The 16,607-nt window shown below is 43.6% G+C and overlaps 1 protein-coding gene and 1 long non-coding RNA gene across 3 annotated transcripts in view; both read right to left on the bottom strand.

Annotated features, from left to right (window-relative positions):
- Positions 1–16,607, bottom strand: part of gnas (GNAS complex locus) — a 73,791-nt gene that overhangs the window by 23,445 nt on the left and 33,739 nt on the right. For both annotated transcript variants that reach the window (XM_076268424.1, XM_076268423.1), the window contains one exon: positions 15,669–15,766. In XM_076268424.1, the coding sequence (XP_076124539.1) occupies positions 15,669–15,766 (98 nt within the window). The remainder of the gene's footprint in view (positions 1–15,668; positions 15,767–16,607) is intronic.
- Positions 5,983–6,463, bottom strand: LOC143104098 (uncharacterized). The gene is made up of 3 exons (XR_012982999.1): positions 6,333–6,463; positions 6,209–6,234; positions 5,983–6,162 (listed from the first exon to the last, which is right to left on the bottom strand). It is a non-coding gene; the product is annotated as an uncharacterized LOC143104098 (long non-coding RNA).

Consider the following 16,607-nt stretch of genomic DNA (forward strand, 5'->3'; position numbering starts at 1 on the left):
CCCCAGGGGAAATTCAAGGTCTCAGTAGCATACAGACAACACACACACATTCACTAACAGCAGTTGTTCAGCAGTTGTTGGGTAACGTTATGTGAGTGGAAATATATCGAACATGCTACACATATCCGACGCCATCACCCAGATGATGTAGGCTACCAATCACTGAAACGAGGAAAAAAAAAAACTTCCCCTGCGCTTCACCAGCCTTTGGATACACATACAAATAGGGCCAAAACCTATGGCTTACAATGATTTCGTAATGACCGAAAGCTATGTAAATCGCGTGGTAATTACCTTTAACTTGTAACTTCTCACATGAGGAACTGGCAGTGTTAAGTGCATAGACAGTAAAAAAGAAAGTGTAATAACTTTACTCTCCTATTTGTCCATATTATTACTTTACTCTCCTATTTGTCCATATTATTTATGCTGGTCTGTAGACCTTACTCTTGCACTGTTGCACTGTTGGACTAATGTTGGACTACTTTTTGCACCTTCACCATGACACTCACTCTCTTGAACACATTGCCATGCACACATAACTAAAGGACAATGGTTGGACTACTTTTTGCACCTTCACCATGACACTCACTCCCTTTAGCACATTACCAGTCCCGGCCCTGTCACTACAAGCGTCTTATGCTTGATCACCCTCAAGCACATTGGACTTTCTTAATTTAATTTATATAGTGTATTTAGTATTTAGTTTTGTTAGTTTTCTTATCTTTCTTATCTTGTACTGTCTTTATTGTACAGTGGAGTTTAGTTATATGTTTATACTTATACTTATGTTGGCCATTTCTGCTGTAAGTGCATGTTGTGTGTGATGTCTGTATGCTACTGAGACCTTGAATTTCCCCTGGGGATCAATAAAGTATCTATCTATCTATCTATCTATAAACAAATCATGCTATTGTGAGTTAACGTTGAAGGGTAAAGTCACGTGACTTCTAGTTGTAGTCTGTTTATGAAATGAAAGGAGCAATTTCGTTTTTTTAAAAGAAAGCAAAATAGTGTGATATTTTCACAGTTAGTAGATTATTACTGTACACACACTGAAAAATATTGAGGCAAATTGTAGACCCTTCCATATACAACTAAACACGGATGTTGAAGGTCTTGCTTAAGTGGATTTTTAAAAATTATTATTCTATGTAATTTGCACTTTCAGAAATAAGAGATGCTGTAGGCCTATTTTCAGTTTTATAGCTGATTGTCTTATTTTGTTTACAAGTTACAGATGGAGTCTGGGTACTTATTGTACTGTTTACATCTTACACACTTCAGGCTGCAAATCGCTCAGGGGAGAGACTGTATGACACTAGGTGGTACAGCCTGAGACATGCACAATAAACAAAAAAATAGCTTTCTGCATTTTTGTTTTGCTTTTCCCTCCATTGTACCGAACTCGTACCAAACCGTGATGTCCGAACCGAGGTATGAACCGAACCGTGACTTCTGTGTACCGTTACACCCCTAGTGTCTATGTTAGTTAGCAGTAGCGGCTACCCTACTACAGTGTCTACCGTAAAACTTCAAATAATCGCCGAGTCCCTAAGAGACGCCTGTCTCTTTTAAACGCCTGTCGTGGCTACAGGTTTGGGTTAAAGGCCGGTCTCCAGTAGAGGCCTGGTCTGTTTTTTAGTTTCGGGTTGTATTTAATGTTCTAAAACCCGTCAGATCGTCTGTTTAAAGATTTGCAATGACATGAAACCGTTACAGAAAGGAGGTTACAGCAGTGTGAATTAGATGTTGCACTGTAGTAGGGTAGCTGCTACTGCTAACTAACATAGACACTATAGTAGGGTAGCCGCTACTGCTAACTAACATAGACACTGTAGTAGGGTAGCCGCTACTGCTAACATAGACACTGTAGTAGGGTAGCCGCTACTGCTAACTAACATAGACACTGTAGTAGGGTAGCCGCTACTGCTGTGTCTATGTTAGTTAGCAGTAGCTGAGCTGGACTGCTGAAGGCTGGGCTTAGGGTGCAGTACCATCAGTGGCCAGCAGAGGGGGAATTACAGACCCAACAGGGAGTGAGTCAGCGCCCGTGAGCCACACTACACACACACACACACACACACACACACACACACACACACACACACACACACACACACACACACACACACACACACACACACACACACACACAACGTAGGCAGTTGCTGGAAAGACACCATCGATTTTGCCCCACTCTCGTTTCCTCACCTCTCTGATCGTCTTCCATTTTCATGTAAATCGAGGGCAGTCTTCCGCGCTTTTACTGTCTGTTTACCATGCGCTCAGGTTCCGTGTTATCCTCCTGATTTACGGTTCTTGTACTGTCTATGATTATGGTGCGCTGAGGTTCCGCGTTATCCTCCTGATTTACGGTTCTTGTACTGTCTATGTTTAGGGTGCGCTGAGGTTCCGCGTTATCCTCCTGATTTACGGTTCTTGTACTGTCTATGTTTACAGTGCGTTCAGGTTCCGCGTTATCCTCCTGATTTACGGTTCTTGTACTGTCTGTGTTTACAGTGCGTTCAGGTTTTTTTTAGTATATATTTTTTTTGGGCTTTTTATGCCTTTAATTAGATAGGATAGTGGAGATTGACAGGAAGTGAGTGGGAGAGAGAGTCGGGGTGGGATCCGGAAAGGACCACGGGGCGGGAATCGAACCTGGGTCGCCGGCGTACGGTGCAGGTGCCCCAGCCAGTTGCGCCACTGCTGGGGCCAAAAATTATCAAAGTTGTATAGCCATTCACTGCAGTAGACCTGCATCACTGTATGAAACATTACAAAAACATGAAACATGACATATTACATAGAACTGCAAATAATCTGATCATCTAATACAGGGGTCGGCAATTACGTTTGGACCCGGGCCAATTTTTTTTCAGACAATGGCATCGCGGGCCATAGCTTTTGTAATGGGGGGGGGGGGGGTGTTATAGGCCTACTATTTCAATTATTAATCTAACTTCCAATAATAATCCTTAATTCCATTAAAAACGTTTATTTGCTTATGTGCGCTGTTTTATGCCGCCTGCTGCATCTCCTGTCGTCTCTCATGAAACAGGCGACTTGCCTAGCAACTTGCCGTAACTAATGTGTACAAATATTATTCTTTTGGATGACGTGTAAATGATTAGCTGAACATTGCTATATGCTAGTTATCGATGCAAAATGTCGTTGTCAAAAGCCTTGAAAAGAAAAATTGATTCAGAATGCAGGACCTACAAAGAAGAATGGAAGCAGAGGTATGTGTTGAGCCTGCCTGCATTTATTAATGCCAAGCCTATTAATTTAACTAAACATAAGCTATTTTTGACCTTGCCCACTGGAAGAGGGAGACAGGACACTTTTGTTTTGTTTTTTGCACAAGATTACGCGCACTCGCGTGCCAATACCGTTCCGACCTGTGCGCCATGGATAACTGCAAGGATGTTCCACCTGTTGTTTTGTCACTTTAGTAGAACTATCATCTATACCTCAATAAATGTTCTGAAATTGATGGGATTGCTGTAGGCCTTTTTTTCTTTTTAAAAACATGGGGTTAAAAAAAAATCTTTTTTTTTATTTTTTATTTAAACAGCAAATTAACGTCATCTCGCGGGCCAGCTAGAATAGATGGCGGGCCAAAATTGGCCCGCGGGCCACTATTTGCCGACCCCTGATCTAATATTTACAGATATCTAGGCTGTTTTAACATTTATTTTATATTTGGCCTGTTATGAAATCATGTATTGAACAATTTAAGCACAGTTCAGCTTTAAGAAACTCAATAGCCTATGCTTAGCATTTTGTAATCTACTTTCACAAACTCTTAGTCAGCTGTCCTCTGATTAACCGATATCTAGGCGATATTTGTAACATTTATTTTGTATTTGGCCCGTTATGAACTCATGTTGAACAATGTAAACACATTGTAAAACTTAAAGCCCAAATTTGAAGACATCCATGCATGTCGAAATTTACTGCAAATTCAAAACTGGATTACTCTGGAACGGCTAACTGTACAGCGGACTGCTTTACACCTTTGTGTTCGGTAAGGTCTGCTGTTTATTCTGATATATGGTTTGTCTCGTGTTAAACGAAAGGTTGGTGAAGTATTGCACCGAGAGGAATGGGTAGGGAGATGGACGAAAACCTTCAGTAGAATTTATGATTAAATTTAATTATATTATTTACTTTTCTCGCGAACCGTTCACCACAGCAATTCGTGGCTAATATCGTTTAAAAGCTGAGAAAAAGGTCATGTGATACTTGTGATGTCTGTGTGATGAGTAGGCTACTTCGCAAGTAGTTTAACTGAGAAGAATAGGCGCACTATTTTAGATTTAGACGCACTTTCTTTCTTGCGCTGTCACTTTCTCCACTGCGTAAAAGACTAAATTAATTTGCGCTGTGAATGCTAAGATTATTTTGACAGGCCATATGCTATAAAAATCGCTATTAGTAGGACGCAAAGCAGAATATTGAAAGAAGGGCACCAAGGCCACCGTGGCCTGTAAACCTCTGATTTTCAAAGGGACATCACGGCCAACGCAAGGGACAACGACGTGGCCGCCGTGAAATTGCTACCCTGAGTGAGAGCTAAGTAAGTGTTCGAGATAAAACTTTAGGCTACTGTGTTCTTCTGATAACGTGAGTGGAATGGATTTAATGTGCACGCGAACATAAAAAGACGCAGAGTGCAAATGATACAGTGCAAGTTTTGCGGTGAAAATGTTCCGCCTTTTAAAATCAGGTGTAGCCTAATCCAAATCGCAGTTAAAACCATCAATTAGACAACAGAATCAGTAGGGTACCAGTTTTGTTCCATTGTACCAGGCCTACTGTATGTCAAAAGCAGGCTCGGATGAAGCTGGGAAGGATTAAACACACGGTTTCCACACCGTGGTAATCGACCGTGATAATTATGATATTTGAAATGAAAACGGTAATTATTATCGTCAACATTTTTATCACGGTTTATCATTATACCGGTAATCGTTACATGCCTACACTGAGATGATAGCGGTTGGTGGGTCATTGAATTGTGACTGGCTGGTTGGGCTATACATGGTTTTACAGACACACACACACACACACACACACACACACAGTGGGGACTGAGAAGGGAATGTCTCATAGAAGGTTGAAAAGTGACAGAAGGGTTGCAGGTCAGACACAGTATGCAGTAATACACCTCACACACACACACACACACACACACAGTACTATACCTCACTCTCTCTCACACACACACACACACACACACACACACACACACACACACACAGTACTATACCTCACTCTCTCTCTCACACACACACACACACACACACAGTACTATACCTCACTCACACACACACACACACACAGTACTATACCTTACTCTCTCACACACACACACACACACACACACACACACACACACAGTACTATACCTCACTCTCTCACACACACACAATCACACACACACACACACACACACACACACACAGTACTATACCTCACTCTCACACACACAGTACCTCACACACACACACACAGTACTACACCTCATACGCACACACACATACGCACACGCACACACAGTACTATACCTCACTCTCTCACACACACACACACACACAGTACTACACCTCACACACACACACACACACACAGTAATCCAACGCACACACACACACACACAATACTACACTTCACACACAATACTACACTTCACACACACACACACACACACACACCCACAACATCCAATACACGTCACAATTATAGAAACAGTCCCTATTTATAGAGATGTGCCAATAATAGTGCTGCAGACCAAATAATATCTTCTCTCCTCTCTCCTCCTCTCATCTGATCTCTTCTCCTCTCACTCCTCCTCATCTATCCTCTCCTCCTCTCACCTCTCCTCCTCTAATGTCCTCCTCTCCTCTCTCCTCCTCTCCTCTCCTCCTCTCACCTCTCCTCCTCTCCTCTCACCTCTCCTCCTCTCACCTCTCCTCCTCTCACCTCTACTCAATTCAATTCAAACCCTAGATGACTTGCGTTGCAGGTGTTTCATAGCCCCCAGCCAATCAAATCGCAGTTATGTAAATGAGCAAAGACAGCTCTCAACTTCAACGAAGATGGAGGACCGAGTTACGCCCCACGTAACCCTAGCCACGCTACGCCCCACGTAACCTAGCTACGCCCCACGTAACCCTAGCCACGCTACGCCCCACGTAACCCTAGCCACGCTACGCCCCACGTAACCTAGCTACGCCCCACGTAACCCTAGCCACGCTACGCCCCACGTAACCCTAGCCACGCTACGCCCCACGTAACCCTAGCCACGCTACGTCCCACGTAACCCTAGCAGTAGCCATGCTATGACTGATAGATAGATAGATAGATACTTTATTCATCCCCAAGGGGAAATTCAAGAAACTGGCCCAAGCCTGAGCCGGCCCATGTCTGAGATGAGCAGGGAGCCAACTATTTAGCGTTAGCAAGTTAGCACGCTAACTACCCTCACCGCCTGCACACAGTTGTTGACCTGTTAATCTTGCTATAACACTTCTGTTAGCAAACACCCCTGATCCTTCACCGCACCAACCGACAAGTGTTAACGCAACGTTAGCGGGTCCATGTGAACTTATATAGTTTTCAGAGAATTTTGGCATGGGTAACAGTTATCTTTCGCACTGGTGGTACTGTCACTATTCCCAGTGCATTATGGGTAACAAGGTTACCTTTCCCAGAGACAGAGGGCTGATTCATACTGATACTGATGATCAGTCAAACACGAGAACAGCCGCATTCACACACACACTCTACTACACCTCACACACACACAAACACACACACACACACACACTCTACTACACCTCGCACACACACAAACACACACACACACACACACTCTACTACACCTCACACACACACACACACACACTCTACTACACCTCAAACACACACACACACACACACACACACACACACTCTACTACACTTCACACACACACACTCTACTACACCTCACACAAACAAACGCGGGAACAGCCACATTCATACACACACACACACACACACACACTCTACTACACCTCTCACACACACACACTCTACTACACCTCACACACACACACACACACTACTACACCTCACACACACACAAACAAACGCGGGAACAGCCACATTCACACACACACACACACTCTACTACACCTCACACACACACTCTACTACACCTCACACACACACTCTACTACACCTCACACAAACAAACGTGGGAACAGCCACATTCACACACACACACACACACACACACACACACACACACAAACAAACGTGGGAACAGCCACATTCATTCACACACACACACACACACACACACTCACACACTCTACTACACTGTAACCTTTTGATGTTCCGCAGCACTGGACGAATCCCCCAGCATGCATCACACTAAGACACACTAACCCAATAGGCTTGTTTGAGATCAACTGCGTCTGACTTTGTCTGGCTCTCTACGTAAACGTGATCTTCAGAGGCTAGCCGGGAGGAGCTACAACAGAGGGCAGCTCATCCCAGACAGACAGGCTACAGTCTGCCTGACGTGACTCGCGGGAGATATCGCGCAATTTTGTTTGCAATAAATACAGCATAACTTTCATTCTTACTCATTAAAATGAGCATGATGACTGACGAAATAAATTCTTATGATGTAGTTTAAATACACCACTGTTGTCATACACATACATTCACATACACATACATTCAATATCAAGTGTTTTCCCTATATGTGTGTCTATCTATTTAACCAACAGCAGAAAATAACAGAATATCCAAACGTTTTCAGTAGGCTAGCCTACCATTGTTGCAGAAATCACATATAAGAAGGTATCCCTTCGATTTCGGTTCATTTTCACATATTCCAACATAAGGAAGCAGCATGAGACACCCGTCAAAATCGTCATGAGGAGATTCCTCCCAAATGGCCCCATCACGTCTTTGAACTGACTTCATGAGGGCGTGTTTCAGCTTGTGCAGATCGTGGAAGGCAACTGCAAGATCTGTCTGCAGGCTAAGACTCCCGCGATATTATATGGTCATGTGACATGGTGACACGGTGGTAAGATCCTCCCTGGCTGACAGAAGTCGGACAGGATTTCTAACCAGCAAGCATTGCGTCCATCCCAGTATGCATTGTGTTCAACCCAGCATGCATCACATCAAGTCAGATCTGCATGAAGTCGAACAAGCCTCATGTTACTATTTCTAGTGCATCATGGGTAGCACTAGTAAAAGTGTATTATGGGTAATGCCTTTTATTATTACCAGAGCAGTTAGCCATTTGAGCTCATCAGTTTCATCGCACGCCCTGTTCGTTTGTTTATCCATTTAGCATAGTTAGCATCCATCAGGGAGGCTATTAGCTAGGAAGCAGGTAGTCCAAACACACATTAACAGCTTGAAGACAACAGTTAATCAATTTTAAACTGTTAATGGATCTTAAAAAGTTAATCAATCTTAAACTGTTAATGGATCTTAAACAGTTAATCAATCTTATCAAATCAATCAAAACAAAGCAACTGACATTACAGAACAACTCTGAACAAAGGCAGAGAGAGAAAGAGAGAGAGACAGAGATAGAGAGAGAGAGAGAGATATATAGAGAGAGAGATATATAGAGAGAGAGACAGAGAGAGAGAGATATATATATAGAGAGAGAGACAGAGAGAGAGAGAGAGGGAGAGAGAGACAGAGAGAGACAGACAGACAGAGAGAGAGAAAGGGAGAGAGAGACAGAGAGACAGAGAGAGAGAGAGAAAGGGAGAGAGAGACAGAGAGAGAAAGGGGGAAATAAGTAAAGGCTCTGTGTGCAAAGTCTTGCAGTGGAAGCAGGTAGACACAGAAAACCTGCCAGAAGAGGACAGAGCAGGTGGTCACTGCCGGGACGGTGTGTGTGTGTGTGTGTGTATGACAGAGAGAGAGGAGAGCAGTGTGTGTGTGTGTGTGTGTGTGTGTGTGTGTGTGTGTATGACAGAGAGATAGAGGAGAGCAGTGTGTGTGTGTGTGTGTGTGTGTGTATGACAGAGAGATAGAGGAGAGCAGTGTGTGTGTGTGTGTGTGTATGACAGAGAGATAGAGGAGAGCAGTGTGTGTGTGTGTGTGTGTGTGTGTATGACAGAGAGAGGAGAGCAGTGTGTGTGTGTGTGTGTGTGTCTGTCTGACATTACAGAGCAAAATGCCAAAAATAGCTCCCTGGCGCCCTGGCCTCCAGCATGGTTGTCATGGCGACAGAACCACAGGCGCTATTAATAGACTGATCCTGTGTGACTGGAGAGGGGCCAGAGAGAGAGGGAGGGAGGGAGGGAGAGAGAGCGAGAGAAAGAGAGAGAGCGAGACAGAGAGAGCGAGAGAGAGAGAGAGGGGAAAAGCACGAGAGAAAGAAAGAGAGGGAGGAAAGTGCGCGTGGCAGTGAGGGAGAGAGAGAGAGAGAGAGAGAGAGAGAGAGAGAGAGAGAGAGAGAGGTGGGGGAGGGAGAGAGGGGGGGGAGGGAGAGAGGGGGGGGAGGGAGAGAGGGGGGGGAGGGAGAAGGCAGAGAGAAAGTGAGAAACAGAAACAGAGAGAGAGAGAGAGACAGAAACAGAGGAGGAGAAAGAACAGAGAAATGGGAGGAAGAAAGGAGGGAGAGAAAGAGAGAGGAGGGAGGGAGAGCTGGGAAAAAGTGTCTCGAGCTGACTGAAAGAAGAAGAGAATAAGCACACACACACACACACACACACACACACACACACACACACACACACACACACACACACACACACACACACACACACACACACACACACACACACACACACACACACACAGACACTTTGACACATATTCACACTCTCACAGCTACACACACACACACACACCACAGAAATAACTCAATATATTTAACATCCTATTTAATATATTTAACCTCCTGTTTAAAGCCGCATCCACCCAAATCTACACCCACCTATAGAACAACTTCACATTCATCTAAAGCCAACTACATTCTACCAACTCTACACATCTATAGTAGGGGTGGCCCATATCTCCATAATTGAAATATATTGAGATATTTTTTAAACATGAAATGGATTTTGACATATCGTATATATTGATATAATGTTGATATTTAATTCTGATTTGGCCACTTTGCTTGTTTGCCTTCTCTGTGCTGTGCTGGCCCCGCCTCCTTGCATTTGTTGCCCCGCCCCTTGTGTGTTGTCTCATTCAACCAGCCGGAGGCTACAGAACTCGTCTAAAAAAAAAAAGGACAACTGGCTCCATTATATGGAGATACTTCGGTTTTAAGGCATCGGACGAACAGCAGACAGATGTCTACTGCCGTGAATGCCGAAAGTTGGTGGCAACCAAAGCTTCTAGCACCAGCACCCTTTTCCCCCATTTACAGACAAGGCACAAGCTTGCATACTCACTCACACATTACAAACACTACACAGATCACACTCCACAAAACTTTAACATACTCACTCACACATTACAAACACTACACAGATCACACTCCACAAAACTTTAACGCGGAGTGTAGAATATGAAAGAAAGAGCGCACGTGGCTTTATGCGCATGCTAAAAACACTTGATCCAAGATACAGTTTACCTAGTCGCTATTACTTTTCGAGAAATTAATGCAAAGATGAGCTTGAGTTGAGTTGTTTTATATTTGAATGAAAAGAAGGTAAATTATTATTATTTATGTAATCAGGGATTTTTTTTATCTTAAATGTCGCAGAAGCACTTTGTTCCTACATGCGCTGCCTACCTTGAGTTGAGTTTTTTTTTTTTTTTTTTTGAATGAAAAGGAGGCAATGTGTATTATTTCTTCCTTTGTTTTACAGTTATTTTATTATTTTTGTATACAGGGATTGTTTTTTAAATGTTGCAGAAGCACTTTTGTTCCTACATGGACTGCCTACCTCTTTGCACTTCAATAAAAAAAAGACCTTGTGGAATTTGGAATATTTGTTTTTGCAGTAGTTTTTGGGGCGTTATTTTTCCTGTAAAGATATCGTATATCGAGATACAGCAAAATATAGATATATTTTTTTCTCCACATCTCCCAGCCCTAATCTATAGCCAAATTTACATTCCCCCAGCTCTACATCCATCTATAGCCAACTTTACACAAACTTTACATTTTACCAACTCTACATCAACTTAAGCCAACTTTACACAAACGTTACATTCTACCAACTCTATATCAACTTAAGCCAACTTTACATTCTACCAACTCTACGTCAACTTAAGCCAACTTTACACAAACGTTACATTCTACCAACTCTATATCAACTTAAGCCAACTTTATATTCTACCAACTCTACGTCAACTTAAGCCAACTTTACACAAACTTTACATTTCCCCAGCTCTACATCCATCTATAGACAACTTTACACAAACGTTACATTCTACCAACTCTACATCAACTTGAGCCAACGTTACATTCTACCAACTCTGCATCAACGTAAGCCAACTTTACACAAAAATTACATTCTAGCAACTCTACATCAACGTAAGGCAACTTTACACAAATGTTACATTCTACCAACACTACATCAACGTAAGCCAACTTTACATTCTACCAACTCTACATCAACGTAAGCCAACTTTACATTCTACCAACGCTACATCAATGTAAGCCAACGCTGCTGGCTCTGTGCCATTAACTCTCCTTCTGTAGTGGTCAGTTGAAATTAGCTTTCTACTAACAAGCAGCTTTTAGTGCCACACAAATCTCTCTCACTCTCTCTCTCTGCTCTCTGTCTCCCTCCCTTTCTCTCCTCCCTGCTCTCTCACTCCTCCCTCTCTTTCCCTCTCTCTCCCTCTCTCTTTCACTCCTCCCTGCTCCCTCTCTCTCGGTCTCCCTTTCACTCCTCTCTCTCTCCCTGGTCTCTCTCTCTTTCTCTCACTTTTACTCCTTTCCCTCTCTGTCTCTTTCCCTCCCCTCGCTCTCTCTCTCTCCCTCTCCCTCCCTGGTCTCTCTTTCTCTCCCTCTCTGTCTCTTTCCCTCCCCTCTCTCTCTCTCTCTCCCTCCCTGGTCTCTCTTTCTCTCCCTCTCTGTCTCTTTCCCTCCCCTCTCTCTCTCGCTCTCTCTCCCTCTCTCTATCTATCGCTCCCTCCTGCTTTCTCTCTCTCTCTCTCTCTCTCATCGCTCTATCGTTCCCTCCTGCTCTCTCTTCATGTTTCTGTCCTCACCCCCCCCCCAACCCATGCGATGACTCAGTTCCAGCCATTTGCTGTCCCTGTGGAGACTGCATCAGCATTAGAGAGGAGCTCAGTGCGCACGCACACACACACACACATAGAGGGAGGAGGAGTCAGTGCACACTAGTGTTGCACGGTGTATCGATACTAAAAAGTTATCGCGATGCCTTCACGCAAAAAACGATACGATTTCAGACGTTTTTAGAATCTATACTTTATTAAAATAATAACGTTCTGTGTCTGTGTGAACTGCTGTTCTCACTGCTCCTTGCACGCATCTAGGCAAGTGGGCGTGTCAAGCAGGCAGCTCTGAGTGAGTGAGTGCGCAGCCAACGTCAACATAGTTCTTTGCCGACAGTTCTAGGCCTTGTGGATAAAACAAAAGGTGCAGTGAAATCTGCAACTATTTCGGATACATCGCGAATTAAGGCAAGCCATCAGGTACACAAAGTGATTTAAAAGCAGTAGGCTACGCATGGAACTTGGCTAAACACCTCGCAGACATATCCCAACATTTCAAAGAACGACAGGTTAACGAATATGCTATAGAAAACACGACTACATGGTTAGTGCCAAGTTCTTCTCTTATGTTTTAGTCTAGCCTAAGTGAAACGAGTATGGTTCTCTGGGATAAAGCGAACCTTCCTTCATGAATGAAATTTGACGAGACATAACGAGCTGTAATCATTTTGACGAGACATAACGAGCTGTAATCATAGGGTGCTAACGTGATGAAAGCGCAATGTTCACGCCAGAATAACATTACCATAACTTGTAAACAATATATTTCATGTTCGGTCAGTAGCCTACTACTGGTAATATTTGTCATGGCATGTAGACTGCAATTTGTTCAATAATTATTGCCCAGATGTAGGATAGGCTACCCGAAATGCGCTAATTAAAGCCCACAGCATAATACCACCAAAGCGTGTTGAGTCCTAATAATAATAGCGGCGTATTGTTACAGTACGTGCTAGCAAATCATGTTATCAAAGAAATAGACGTAATGTAGTAATGCACACAGATATATTGCAACAGGTAATGGTGTAGGCCTATCTGACGAAGACCTAAGTGGTTGGAACGTCGTACTTGTACACTGGGCGCAAAGAAGACTATCCTCACATTTTCCCCTTTGCAACTGTCAAAGAAATCCCATGAACACGGGAAGGCCTAGGGTAGCCTATACTGTACATCAGATTGCCTAAAAATTAGGCCCCTCTGCATAGCATTCAGTGATTTGCATGCAGTAATTTCAACACTGACCTTGATCTAGCCTAGTTTGGCTATTTAAAGCTACTTTATTGCCAAAACACAACACAATGTAAATTTACTATAACAAACAATAAAGGACTTAATCACAGAAAGTAGGCCTACTATTTTACCGACTATAAAAAAATAATAATTATGTAGGAAGTTTAGAACCCAGAATTGACCTACACACTGCAAAAGTGCACCAAATTTAACACATGACTCAATACACTTGGAGGAGGTATGAGTCCTTTCTTCTCCAGATATCTTAGGATTTCGCCGTAGTATCGTTTTAGTATCGAGCATCGTGATATTTATGGCAGGTATCGTATCGAAGTCATAATTTTGGTATCGTGACAACACTAGTGCACACACACACAAATATAAAAAGAGAGTGAGATGGTAACATCAAATCTGTGGCTGCATGAGTAAAGCAGTGTCAAGAGCTAGTATTTCCCAGAGAGCAGTGCTACATTTCCTCTTGTTCTTCCTCTATATCTGACCTCTTCCCCCTTTCTCTCCCTCTTCTCCCCTCCCTCTCTCTCTCTCTCTCTCTCTCTCTCTGATTCTCTGTAGCAGTACTGCTTTCAGACGCCTTCAGATGGATCCAACTGTGCATTTACTTCTAATAAAAATGTCAACCTCACAGCCAATAAATCAAAATAAAGGGATAGAATATATACCCTTCCTATAATCGAACACACAGAGACATATATAGGGTTAGTCTTCATTAAACACACAAACACACACACAGACATCTATAGGGTTAGCCTTCACTAAAACACACACACACACAGACATCTATAGGGTTAGCCTTCACTAAAACACACACACACTTCCATAACCCCACAGACGCATCCAAAACCCCCCCGCCCACACACACACTTCCATAACCCCACAGACGCATCCATTACTCCCCCCGCCCACACACACACTTTGCATCTCATGAGGATGCATGAGGGTTTATGTGCGCTAGTCTGAGTGTGTTAGTGTGTGAATGCATGTTTACATACGTGCGTGTGAGTGTGTGTGAGTGAATGAGAGAGTGTGTGTGAGTGAGTGAGTGAGTGAGTGTGTGTGTGTGTGTGTGTGTGTGTGTGTGTGCGTGCGTGCCTGCGTGCCGTGTGTGTGTGTGTGTGTGTGTGTGTGTCCACACCAAAGCTACAGGTGCTCATGTGGAACTTCATGTTTTCACATTTGTGAATTTGAATGTGGAGCCATTATTGCCTAAAGTCCATTTTTAATAGAGTGTGTGTGTGTGTGTGTGTTAGAAATTCTACACTAGACTGGAAGCCAGCCTGAATTTAACCCCGCCCACAAAATCTGAGGTCGAGAAATTTGGTCCGGACTTGCTCAATTGACAAGCCTCTATGACAACTTGAGAATTGTGCGGACAAATCGAGTTGTCCAGATGGGCTTTATACAATGTAGACAGATGAGCAACAGGGCCTCAGTCACGTGACCTGACCGAGCTTCAGTCACGTGACCTGACCGAGCTTCAGTCACGTGACCTGACCGAGCTTCAGTCACGTGACCTGACCGAGCTTCATTCACGTGACCTGACCGAGCTTCATTCACGTGACCTGACCGAGCTTCATTCAAGTGACCTGACCGAGCTTCATTCACGTGACCTGACCGAGCTTCATTCACGTGACCTGACCGAGCTTCATTCACGTGACCTGACCGAGCTTCGCTTGATTTGGTTTACAGCAAAAAGCTTGTCGCTAGAAAAGCTACACATTTATGTCGCTACTGTGTCATAGATAAGATATTGATAAGGTAAGATATAAGATAAAGATATCGATGCCGCTAAAACATAAAAAAATGAACATAAAACCGTGATTAAGTCGTGTCCAGAAGAGGGATGTTCTGCAGGATTCATGGTAGGATATGTTTTTGCTCCAATTGTGTGATGAGGCATTTCCCCCTATATCGGTTGAAACACTCCCCAATGCTTCGGTTCCAGACTGATATTCTGAATAGAATTGTGGCTACTTCAGGCTAATTCTACACAGTAGCTTACAGTGTGTGTCTGCATGTGTGTGAGCGACTGTGAGAGAGCAAAAGACAGAGTGAGAAAGAGAAAGAGAAAGAGAGAAAGAGAGAGGGAGAAAAAGACAGAGTGAGAAAGAGAAAGAGAAAGAGAAAAAGAGAGTGTGTGAGAGAGAGAAAGAGAGTGTGTGCTTTGTACTCACTATTGTGCACAGTCGATCAGCTGATACTCGTTGGACCTCTCGAAGCAGGCCCTCACACCACCATCCTGCCATAAGCTCTTAGTGTGCTCATAGAACTCCTCATATGGAGACACAGAGGGAGGGAGGGAGAAGGGGAGAGAGAAGGGAGGGAGAGATAGAGAGAGAGAGAGAGAAGGGGAGAGAGGAGGGAGAGATAGAGAGGAGAGAGGGAGAGAGAGAGGGAGAGAAGGAGAAAGAGGGGGAGACAGAGAGGAGAGAGGGAGAGAGAGGGTGATATGGTTAGTGACATTAAGTTGCAAGCTCAAAGACAGAGATGCATCTGCCCTGCACACAGCAGCTCCGCACGCACTCTCTCACTCTCACTCTCTCACTCTCACTCTCTCTCTCTCTCACTCTCATTCTCTCACTCTCACTCTCTCACTCTCATTCTCATTCTCTCACTCTCACTCTCTCACTCTCATTCTCACACTCTCTCTCACACTCTCTCTCTCTCTCTCGAATCCTTTATTTGGATTGACAAGTAGGACATCATAAGAAGATGCAGCTTTAGCTGTAAAAAGTTCCAAACAGCAGCAACAGTATCAATCCATAGTGTGCACATCTGGGTTAAAGGTGACACCTGCACTTCCAGACGAAAAGGTGACCAATTATGATGTGCAACAGGTTAGATTTTACACTCACCATTATAATTGCAAAACAGATCTAGTCTATTGCATAGTTTTACTGGGTTTATTTTGACTGGTGGTCTACGGCTAGTGAGGGTCTCTGGTAGCCTCCCCTTTCCCCTCTCGTCTCACTCCCCTGTTCCCCTTTGCCCTTTCCAGTTTTATATCTATGGTGTATGGAGAGAGGTAGTTTTATATCTATGGTATATTTATATCCATGCTATATGGAGAGAGGTAGTTTTATATCTATGGTATATTTATATCTATGTTATAT

This window comes from Alosa pseudoharengus, unplaced genomic scaffold, assembly GCF_046254945.1.
Source record: "Alosa pseudoharengus isolate Yale_2024_CS ecotype anadromous, Long Island Sound unplaced genomic scaffold, YU_APseudo_1.1 YU_APseudo_1.1_scf_5, whole genome shotgun sequence".
In the NCBI taxonomy this organism is placed as follows: domain Eukaryota; kingdom Metazoa; phylum Chordata; class Actinopteri; order Clupeiformes; family Clupeidae; genus Alosa; species Alosa pseudoharengus.